General features: G+C 37.5%; 1 protein-coding gene across 1 annotated transcript in view; it reads left to right on the top strand.

The window, feature by feature from the left end:
- MINDY2 (MINDY lysine 48 deubiquitinase 2) overlaps window positions 1-12,171 on the top strand; it is a 121,989-nt gene that overhangs the window by 18,112 nt on the left and 91,706 nt on the right. Inside the window, exon 2 of the mRNA XM_027851810.1 lies at window positions 8,180-8,237. Within this exon, the coding sequence (XP_027707611.1) occupies window positions 8,180-8,237 (58 nt within the window). The remainder of the gene's footprint in view (window positions 1-8,179; window positions 8,238-12,171) is intronic.

The following is a 12,171-nucleotide window of genomic DNA, read 5'->3' as shown; positions in this document are numbered from 1 at the left end:
CCATTCTTTCTGTCCCTTTCTGCTCACTTCACTCTGCATCAGTTAAAACAAGTTTTTAAAATCAGTTAAAACTAGATTTGTTGTTGCTTTTTTTTTTTCTGAAGCCATTTCCTTCATCATTTCTTACACCACAGCATTATTCAGTCACATTTCTATAACATAAGTTGTTCATCCATTCTCCTTTTGGTGGACATTCCCTCAGTTTTCAATAAATATTTTTGTTTATTGTTAGAGTTTATTTTACTTAGGACTAGTCCCTGCCTTTTTCATTTTACCTTATCCCTTTTCCCTCTTGTTACCCTGCTGAATGAAATGTATTTTTCTGTCCAACTCTGTATGTTATTTTTCCCTTTTGACAAGTTCAGATGAGAATCATGCAAAAGTGTCACCTGCTGCTTCTGCAGGGGTGGGGACCTTACAGCCTCAAGCCCACATATGGCTTTCTAGGACCTTGGGTGAGGCCTTTTGACTGAGTCCTTTTATTAAGGGAATTTGTTCTGTGATGTTTGGATTCAGTCAAAGGGCCACACTTGAGGACCTGGAGGGCTACATGTGGCCTTGAGGCTGTAGGTTCCCCACCCCTGCCTATGCCCCTTCCTCCATGTTTGTATAGACTACTTGAACACTCTGATTAGATGAGATAATTTTCCCCATCTTTCCTCCCCTCTCTCCCACTTGTGTATTCTTTCCTCCTCTTTCCATCTCTTAAATATATATTATTTATTTATTTTTAGCGTGCATTTAAAAACAATTTTTGAGTTACAAATTCTCTCCCTCCTTCCAGTTCCTCCCCCACCTGTTGAAAAGACAGGCAATGTGATATCAATTTATACTTTTCATTTTTAAAAGATCATTATATATTTTTCTTGACTTCCTTGCTCTTCAAAGTTTCTATTCAGCTTTTGATTTTTTTGCCAGAAATTCTTGAAAGTCCTCCATTTTATTGAGTCCATTTTTTTCTGGCTATTTTATTCTTAGTTGTAAGGCCATATCTTTTGCCTTCTGAAAAAATTGTATTCCAAGCTCATTTGTGAAACACTGTTAAACTCTTTTCAACTCCTGTTTCATCTCTTCCAGTAATTCTAGTTTAATTCATGCTATGTTTTTCTATGGGCCTTTCTACTTGTAGCTATTTGGAGCCATCCTTTTCTAGGTTTGTGTCTTAAGTGTTACCATAATAGTTTTTTATCATGGGATTTTTGTTTGTTTGCTTATTCTTCCAACCTACTTCCTGACTTTGGACTTGATGTTAGGGCAGAGCTTTCTATACTTCTGGAGGGAAGATCTGGTCTGGTCCTGCAACAGTATTCTTGAAGGTATTGAGAACAACTTAGATTGGATGCCTGCAAGTTTTCAGCGTTCCCAAACTGGTCTGATCTGGTGCAAAGTCTGATTTTTGCCCTGCTGATCTCAGTTCTCCAAGTTCCTGTTCTGGGTTTGGGTTTAAACAACATGTCTATGAGATTGTTCCTGTAGGAACAATTGGAAGTTCCAGTAGGCTGCTGCCAGACCCACCCACTTTCAGCCACGCAGAAAGTGTTGCTGGTTTGGAGGAACAGAACTGCAGGTTCTTCTTTGGTCTTGGATTTCTGCCCTAGTTATTCTGCTTTAGGCTTCAGACTAGGTTGGAAGTTGGCACTGAGACCCCACTCTGCTTCTAGGATCAGCCATGCAACTGCTGTTGGCTTCTGAATTTGTTCCTTGTTTGGTATACTACCTAGGACCTGCAACCACTCTTCACTCTGCAGCACCTCTCATAGATTTAGGTCTACTCCTTGGTTCTGTGAAATAAAATTGGGTAGTGAACAATAGAGCTGCCAGTTTGCTGATATTTCTGCAACTGCTTAAATTTAGGCCTCTCTTTGCTGAATTTGAGACGTTTTCTTCCCCTGGTACATAGCCTTTCCCTGCACCTGCATTCTTTATTCAATCATTTTTGGATAGACTTCATCTCCAGAATCCACAGATCTCTCTCTCTCTCTCTCTCTCTCTCTCTCTCTCTCTCTCTCTCACTCTCTCTTTCCCTGTTCAGAATGGGCCTGGAAAAATGACTCTTGATTTTTTTTTCTTGGATTTCTTGTTCAGAACTCTATTTGACATATTTTCTAGGTCTCTATAGGAGTTGTGCAGTATAGATTGGCTGTACATCTTCCTGCTGTTGCAACATGTTGAGTCCACTGAAGGCCATTCAGAGCAACCAGATGACTAATGTTTCAGGAAATATCAACATCTCTCTGAATGGCTGGATGGTTATTTTGAAGGGCTCCAGAGGAGCTCTTGTGAAGTGATTTTGATCATGTCAACATTGAATTCAGTCTCCCTGGAAAATTTTTTAAAAATAGGGTGGAGAGAAATACACAGTTAGTAATTATAACTCTGGGGGAAAATTTTACAGCAAGTTTCTCTGATAAATGTATAGAGAATTGAGTCAAATTTATAAAAAATAAGAGCCATTCCTCAATTGATAAATGGTCAAGGTGTTTGAACAGGCAGTTTTTGGATGAAATAATCAGAGCTATCTATAGTCATATAGTTAAAATGCTCTAGATCACTATTGACCAAAGAAGTGCAGATTAGGACAACTCTGAGGTGCTACCCCACACCTATCAGATTGACTAGTATGGTGGAAAAGGAGGGTAGTGGATATTGGAGGGGACATGGGAAAATTGAGACACTAATGCACTGTTGGTGGAGTTGGGAACTGATTCAGCCATTCTGGAAAGCAATTTGGATCTATGCCCAAAGGGCTATTAAACCATGCATACCTTTTGACCCAGCAATACCACTACTAGATCCATATCCCAGAGAGATAAAACACAAAAAGGAAAAGGACCTATATATACACAAATACTTATAGTAGCTCTTTTAATTGTGGCAAAGAATTGGAAATTGAGATGATACCCATCAATTGGGGAATGGCTGAACAAGTTTTTGTATATGATTGTGATGGAATACTATTGTGCTATAAGAAATGATGAGCAGGATGCTCTCAAAAAAACCTAGAAAGACTTACATGAACTGATACAAAGTGAAATGAGCAGAACCAGGAAAACATTGTACACAGTAACAGCAATATTGTACGTTGAAAAACTGTGAATGACTTAGCTATTCTCAACGATCCAAGACAGTTCAGAAGGACTTATGATGAAAAATGCTGTCCATCCCCAGAGAAAGAAATGATGGAGTCTGAATGCACATTGAAGCATACTTTTCTTACTTTATTTTTTATTATTATTTTTTGGGTCTGTGTTTTCTTTCACAACATGACTAATATGGAAATGTTTTGCATGACTGCACATGTATAATGTATATCAAATTGCTTGCCTTCTCAACGGAGGGGATGAGTGAGAGGGAGGAAGAGAATTTAGAACTTATGATTTTCAAAAACAAATGCTGAAAATTGTTTTTTACATGTAATTGGGGGAAAAATAAATTTATATGTATATATGCATATATGTTTTTGAAATTAAAAAAAAAATTTAAAGCTCCAAGTGACAAATGGTGGAAAAATATTAAAGAAGTAAGTTACAGTTTGCCCAGTCTATAATAATGTGCAAAGCCTGATCAAAGGCATTTTTGGTGCAAGATGAGATCTTTCTCTTCTGTCAGTGTTGTTATTCAACAGAATGGCTTACTTGCCAAAATCAAAAAATCTTAGTTTAAAAACATATCTGCAAATTATGCATGAGACCAGGTGTTACCAGTGCTAAAAGATGAGGTAATGCCTAAAGGAAATGATACAGAATTTGTATTAAATATCAGCTGTCCTGGTCCAATAATCTATAACACAGGGGAAAAAAATGAAGTTAGAAAAAATTTGTTTAGAACCCGTATCTAAGAATGTAACATTGCAACTCGATAAATGAGTTCTAGAAGTTATCAATATTCAGTAAACATGTATTAAGCTCCTACTTTGTGCCAAGCATTGTACTAAACACTGGGGATACAAAAAGACTCAAAACACAATCTCTGCTCCTAGAGGCAGTAGGAAGCCACTGGAGTTTATTGAGGGGGTGGAGGGTGGTGTGTGTGTGACATGATCAGATCTGCATTTTAGGAAAATTACTTTAGTGGCTGAATGGAGAATACTTTGAATGGGAAGAGACTTGCAACAGGTAGACCCACCAGCAGGCTATGCAGTAATGAAGATGTGAGATGATAAGGGCCTGCACTAGAGTGGTGACAGTGTCAGAGCAGAGAAGGGGACATATTTGGGAGATGTTATAAAGGTGAAATTGGTAGGCCTTGGGAACAGCTTGGCTATGGGAGGAGAGGGAAGGATAGGGGTTAGAGATAGTGAGGAATCTAGGCTGACTCCTAGGTTGTGATCCTGAAGGACTGGGAGAATGGTATTGCCTTCTACAGGAGTAGAGCAGGTAGGAGTTGGGGAGGGCTTGGGGGAAAGATCATGAGTTCAGTTTTGGATATATTGAATTTAAGATGTCTGTTGGACAGCCCGTTTGATATGTCTGAAAGGCAGTTGGAGATGTGAGATTAGGGGCAGGAAAAGTGGATTTGAGAATCATCAGCATAAATGTGGTAATTAAATCCATGGGGGCTAATGAGATCACCAAGTGAAGCAGTATAAAAGGAGAAGAGAAGAAGACTCAGGATAGAACCCTGAAGGGCACCTGTAGTTAGAGGGTATGATCTAGAAGAGGCTCCAGAGGAGCAGTCAGATAGGTAGGAGGAATAACAGGAGAGAACGATGTCCTGAAAACCTAGAGAGAAGAGAGTATCAAGGAAGAGAAAAGGTTGAGTAGTGTTAAAGGCTATAGAGAGACTAAGGACAATGAAGATTGAGAAAAGACCATTGGATTTGACAACTAAGAGCTCCTTAATAACTTTGGAGAGAGCAGTTTTGGTGGAATGATAAGTCAGAAAGCAGATTATAAGGGGTTAAGAAGAGAGTGAGAGATGGGGCAGCTAGGTGGCATAATGGACAGAGCACCAGCCCTGGAGTCAGGAGGACCTGAGTTCCAATCTGGCCTCAGACATATAACACTCCCTAGCTGTGTGACTGTGGGCAAGTCACTTAACCCCAATTGCCTCACCAAAAAAAAAAAAAAGGAGAGCAGAGTAAGAGGAGAGAAAGTAGAGGCACCTATTGTAGAACACCTTTTTGAGGAGTTTTGCTACAAAGGACAGAATGAGAAGAGAAATAGGACAATACTTATCAATGATGGAAGGATCAAGTAAGGGTTTTTTCAGGATAGGGGAGATGTGGACATGTTTGTAGGTAGTAGGAAATGAGCCAGTAGTGAGAAAGAGACATTGAAAATAAGTATGAGAGTGGGGGTGACAGATGATGCAATTTGCTGGAGGAGATGAGATGGAATGGCATCACTTGAACTTAGCCTTGGTAAGGAATAAGGCATTTCATCACATGAAACAGGTAAAGGAGGAGAAAGTGGCAGAATGCACCTGGTGTGATAGGAGAGAAGGAAGAAGGGAGAAGATGGAGTTCATAGCAAATGGCCTCATTTTTTTTCCTGTAAAATATGAAGCAATATTTACCACTGAGAGAGTGGAGGTGGGGTGGTTTAAGTAGAGGTGAAACGGTCCATAAGAGCTGCTTTGGATAGTAAGATAGTGAGTTGATAAAGGAGGTATCTCATAGCAGCAGTGAGAGCCCAGTCATCGTTCTGTAACATAGATTTGTAGTGGACCCAGTTAGAACAGTTGTGTGATTTTCTCCACCTTTGTTCAGTAGCATGTATGTAGGCATGAAGGTGATGAATTGTGGGAGTGAGCCAAGGGTGAGGCTTGGCTAGGCATAATTTGTAATGATAATGGGGCTACAAGTTGTATAGAGGTGAATTACTTCACCAAGGAATCAAGATGGGGAGAAAAGGAGAGGGTGGATAGTGCAGGGGAGATGGCCTGGGAGAGAATTGAGGGGTCAAGGGATTGGAGGTCACAGTGAGAGTGAAGAGAAGAGTTATATAAGAGAAGGAAGAGTTGAAAAGCCAATAGTTTATGGTGGGATAAGGAGATTTCAGAATTCTTGAACACGGAGGTGGTACATTTGTGAGTGATGGCAAGATTGAGAATATGATCATATTTGTGTGTAAGGTGGGATGGAGGAATAGCTCTTAGGAGGAGAGTAGGCTGAGGAACTGAGTGACTAGATATTTGAGGGAGAATTGATATGTATGTTGAAATCCCCTAGTATGAATGCAGGAGTTGGGGAGGCAAGAAAAATTATAAGCCAGGTATCAGGCTCATTGAGGAAGGAAGGGGAATGACCTGGGGTTCTGTAGACAACCACTATCAGGATTTTGATTGGGTGATAGGTTTGAATAACTTGAACTTCAAGAGAGGTTTACTCAATTAAGGAAGAATGGGGGGGAGGGACTAGAAGTGGCAGTGGGGAGCAAGAAATATTCCAATTCCTATCCCTTGACAAGTGAGCTGGGTGAAGGTGCAGACAGTACTGGAAAGGGTGGCCAGGGTTGCTGTGTCATCAGTGGAAAGCCAGGTTTCAGTAAGAGCTAGTGGATGGGAGGAGTGGGAGAGGAATAGATTTAAGATGGAAGGTAGTTTGTTACCTATGGAACAGGCATTCCAGAGGGCACAGTGGAAGGGCTGGGTGGAGTTAGGATGAAACTTTGGGGTGGGAGAGTTGAGGGGGATGGGAATAAAGGACTGGGTTTGAATAGGGTTTGGATGATGATCTGCAGGAGTTCAGAGTCACTGAAATGTGAAGAGTATGAAGGTGTGAGAATGTTCATCATTTAGTGGAAGGTGCCACTCTTCTACCATCACAGGACAGGTGCAGCAATTGAAGAGAGTTCTGAAGTCAGAGGGAGAGTTGTTCTACTTTGCATCAGAGGTTCGCCACATCCCAGTTGGGAGACTGGGCTGGCAGCAGGAGGTAGAAGAGGCCTTATGCTGGTACAGATGAAAGTGGTTGCTTTGGGGCAGATGGAAGATGCCTGGCTTGGCCCCAAACAGCCTTTTCCTCAGGGAACATCCTGTGCCAAGTAGAAGATGGAAGGCTCAGGGTGCTAGCATACTCATGGCTGAGGTCTTCTCACCTAAGGAGGGTGGCTGTACAAAGGACAGTAAAAACAATGTCCTGTGGACTTGAGATTTATTTAGCTGTTAATATATACTTGGTAAAAAAAAAAAAAAAGAAAAGAATGAAAAAGAAGGCATAATCTCTGTCTTTAAGAAACATAGATTATAAAAGTAGGGTTGATGAGCGGGCAGACTTCAAAAAAACCTGGAAAGACTTGTATGGACTGATTCTGAGTTAAGTGAGCAGAACCAGGAGAATGTTGAACATGGTAACAGCCACATTGTGAGATGACTAACGTTGATAGACTTAGCCTTTCTCAGCAATGCAAGGATCTAAGACATCTCCAAAGGTCTCATGATGGAAAATGCTATCCACATCCAGAGAAAGAACTATGGAATTTGAATGCAGATGGAAGCATACTATTTGCTATTTTTTTTCTTGTTTTGTTTTGTTTTGTTTTCTGTTTCTTGTGGTTCTTCCTATTGGTTCTAATTCTTCCTTACAACATCACTAAAGTGAAAATATGTTTAATAGGAATGTATATGTGTACAGCCTATATCAGATTACGTGCCGTCTTGGGAAAGGAGGTGGGAAGGGAGGGTGAGAAAAATTTAAAACTCAAAAGCTTATGGAAGTGATGGTTGATAAATCAAAATAAATTAATTTTTTAAAAAGTGGGGTTAAGACATATAAACAAATAGTTCTAATACTAAACAAAATGTATCAAATGCAAAAGAGATCCAAACAGTTTTATGAGAAATTTGTGGATGAAGAGATCACTTTCAGATGGTTTGTAAAACGTTCTGTGGAGGAGATAGGCTCACTAATGAAATGGTGGTTTGGTACCTGTTAGTGGTTTTATAGGCCTGACAGGCTACTTGATGATCATAGCAGATGACTGCTAGCCTGTACCTCAGGAGCTGAAATTTTCATGATACCTATGCCATCTTCTTAGTTGGTTTTGCAAGAAATTTTGGTAAATTTACAAAATTTTGTTAAATGCAATGCATCTAAAAACAATTATTAAAATATTTATACCTGAGGCACTGTAAAAGATGTAGATATATCAACTTAAAATCCTTGGTTATATTAAGCAATTAAAATTTATTTTTATGCAATGTTTTTATTTTATTGAAGTAATCCTTTATCTTTCAGGTAAAACTCCCACCAATGATGGAAATCATAACTGCTGAACAGCTGATGGAATATTTAGGTTAGTGTTGAACAAAATAGATTATTTGTATTGCTTTCAAAGGAAAACATTTTAAAAATTATCTTGTTATAAGATTTGTTTGGGGGTATTATAAAAAGCATACATTTAAATAATGAAATCAAGTTATTTGGTTTATTTTTAAGTTATTGTTAAATACTTAGAAATTATTTTCTGACCTTTCTGCCTCAATGTAAGATTATATAGTGGCAAAAGAAAATGTAATGTTTTAGAAAATTATGTAATTCATGTTAATTCCAAAATAGTATATAAATTACATACTTAATGGTGGAATTAGGATTTATAATTTTATTTATACATTTTCACATCGTGTCATTAGGTTTTTAGTGTATGATATAAAATTAACTCGAAAATATGGATGGGGTATTCCAGCTTCTCTACTGGACTCTGAGTCCTGCAATATTCATTCTTATGCAGGTTTACCGCTATAGAGCTGTGTGCCCTTGGGCAAGTTACCCTATCTCTCTGAGCCTGAATTTCCTTGAATGTAAATGGGAGTATTAAAAATGGACATTTGATGGATCTGTGATTTCGTCAATGTATCATTCCGATGATTATATATTGCAATTTATCCATGCCTGTCCAGCCTGGGTGACTTTTGCTCATATCCTCCTATAAATTTGCCTTCAACTTTAAAAGTTGAGGTAGTGGGTTTGATTGTATCTCTTCAAGTTCTGTCTTGCTCTAAAATTTTGATTCTAGTGTAACTGTTACTTCTAATAAGATAGAGAAATTTTGCCTTATTAAAGAGCCAGGGTTACTGCTCCACAGGGGGAAAAAATTAAATAAAAACAAATTTAAAAGTTACTTCATTTTTTTAAAAGAAGAAATAAATTGTTCAATAATGTGTATTTTGGATTGACTGGGCAGTATAGCATAGTAAAAAGAGATATAGACTTAGGAAACACCACGATTCAGATACTACCACCGACACTTAAAACTTATTATTTGTGTGATCATGGGCAAGTCACTTAACATCTCTCATCATCATTTTTCTCATATAGAAAATGGGAATAATACATATAGTACTTTAAAGGGGTTATTATGAGGATCAAGTGAGATAATACAGGCTTTGGTTTAAAACACTGTATAAATGTCAACTGTATTTATGAGTTGCTATATTAGAACTAAAGTCTGGTTTATATTTGATAGTAATCACGTTTCTAGATTAAATTAAGATTATATCCCTGTAATTTATGTGGAGTCTTTTTTTCTTAAGACTAGTTAATATCTGGGGGGGCAGCTAGGTGGCATAATGGATAGATCTCTGGCCTTGGAGTCAGGAGGACCTGAGTTCAAATCTAGCCTCAGACACTTGTCACTTACTATCTGTGTGACCCTGGGCAAGTCACTTAACCTTGATTGCCTAACCAAAAAAAAAAAAAAAAAGACTAGTTAATATCTTACACTGGAAATTCATGTCTATGAATTATTTCCCCTATTCTCATTAGATATTTTCTTATTAGTTTTGGCATTGGTAGGGACTGTATTTGTTTTTTAAATCTCCATGGAGCAAAGAAGTCTCTAACTCCAAATCTAAGTTAGGTTATGTGGGAGATTAGAGGAGCCCACAGGGAGGATTAGAGATTCCCAAATTCTACCTCTGTTTCTAAGTTTATTGCCTGAGAATCTGAATTAAGGAGAATAAGGTATGTTTTTACTTCAATTCAGATAGCATTTATTAATTGCTTTTCATGTGCAAGGGAATGTGGGTGCACAGACAGAAACAATAGTTCCTGCTCTCAAGTAACTTAGATTCTGCTGTAGATACAAAGTAACTTCAGAACAAAAAAATTCATAAAGGTATACAAATAGGACAATTTTGTTACCACTTTATTCAATTTAATATGTACTTCTTTTCAAAGAAACTGTACATAACAAAGGTTCATGGGTTTCATATGCAATCTTTTTTCTTCTTTGTAATTAGAATTTTTGAATTTGTTGATGATTAAATTCATAATTTTTTTTTTAAGAAATTTCAGAAGGGAGGGAGAGAGTACCAACACATTGGGAGGATCTAACAAGATGGATAAGAAGTGACACCTCACTGAGTCTTGAAGGAAACTAGGGATTCTTTTATTTGTGTTTACTTTTAAAATAGGTTTTATTGGTATTTTTTGTTTTTATACTACCTACATTTCCTTTTGTATTTTTCCCCCTCTCCTTTCCCTTATAACAAAGATTTTTTTGAAAGAGGAATTTAAAATAAATAAAACCAATTAACATGTTGAAAAAAATCTGACATTATTTTTAGGGCTTCATATATGTAGACCTCTTGTATGAAAAGGAATGGGTGTGGGGATGGAAAAGAGGTATCTGCTCAGACATTTTCTTTTGGGTGAAGTTTGTCCTTTATGATTTCATGACATTCAGTTTTAATTGTTTTGTGGTTTTTCTTTCCATTACACTGTCAGTGTATATTGAAGTCTTTTTATGCTTCTCTGTATTCAGCATGTTCAGTTTTTTTTCTTATGGTACAGTAATATTCCATTATATTCATGTATCACAATTTGTTTAAGTATTCTACAATTTGTGGACATCATCTTTGTTTCCACTTTGTTACTACCACAAAAAGTGTTACTGCAAATATTTTGATATATATGAATCCATTCTTTTTATTAGTGACTACCTTGGGGTACATATGTATATACTTAGCAGTGGACTATCTGGGTAAAATAATATGGATAATTTTATTTGTATAAATCAATTTATTTGCATAAATCCAAATTGGAAATCTAGGAACTCTAAAAAGTAGCAGTTAGATTGGAAAATGCATTCCAGGAATATGAGCAAAGTTATACAGAGGCACAGAAAGAAGAGTCAGCATGTGATATTCTAGAAACAGGTCACTTTGATTGGAATGTGGAGTAGATGAAGAGAAGTAATTGTGAATTGAATGTAGAAAGATGAGTTGGACCCAGATTGTGGAGGGCTTCAAATGCTGGGTGAGAAGCTTATAATTTGTATTAATAGAAATAGGTAACCACTGATGATATTGAAACCTTTAAGATTATTTTGACTATACAATATAGAGGATAAGTCAGAAAGCAGAGACCTATTGGTTATTACTACAGTCAGTAATCAATAAATGCTTATGAAGTGCCTACCATATGCTAGGCACTGTTCTAAGTGCTGGGGATACACAATTTTTTTTTTAATAGATAGTCCCTGCACTTAAGGATCTTACAATTTAATGGGGAAAGACAGCATGTAAAAGGAAGTTGAAAGGAGGAAGCAAGGGAAGGAACCCAGTGCGGGGACATGATGGAGAGATCTCAAAGTAGTATAGCCAGAGAAATGAGGTGATAAGGCCCTAAGCTAGAAAAGTAGCTGTCTGAGTAGAGACAAAGAGACTAATTGGAAAATGTATTGTGGAGATAGGATGGTCAAGACCTGGCGATTGATTGAATATGAGAATAAGGAAGAGAAGAGAGTTGAGAGTGACACTCAGGTTGCAAATTTTGGTAATTAGGATGGTGATACCCTCAACAGAAACAGTTTTAATGAAGAACATTTTATCGATTGACTTAATATACACTGCATATAGTTAATGTTTGATTATTTACTCACCTGAGGCTAGTCATTTAACTTCTCTGGGCCTCTGTTTTCTCATATGTAAAATAAGGGTACTAAATTAGATAATCTCTGTGGTCTGTTCTAGCCCTAAACCCTTTGACCCTCAATATATGCTCTATAAATACTTGCTACACTAATGCTGTGGATTGGTTCAACTATTCTGGAAAAAAAATTGAAATTATTTGCAAAATGTCACTTAATTGTATGTATCCTTTGACCCAGCAGTATTACTATTAGGCATGTACTGCAAGGAAGTCAAGGACTGAGGGAAAGGATTCATGTATAAGAATATTTCTAGCAGCACTTTTTGTTGTAGTGAAGACCCAGAAACAAAATAGGA

The sequence above is a fragment of the Vombatus ursinus genome, unplaced genomic scaffold (genome assembly GCF_900497805.2).
Source record: "Vombatus ursinus unplaced genomic scaffold, bare-nosed wombat genome assembly UNPS02009205.1, whole genome shotgun sequence".
Classification (NCBI taxonomy): Eukaryota; Metazoa; Chordata; class Mammalia; order Diprotodontia; family Vombatidae; genus Vombatus; species Vombatus ursinus.
This window is presented reverse-complemented; position numbering and strand designations above follow the sequence as displayed.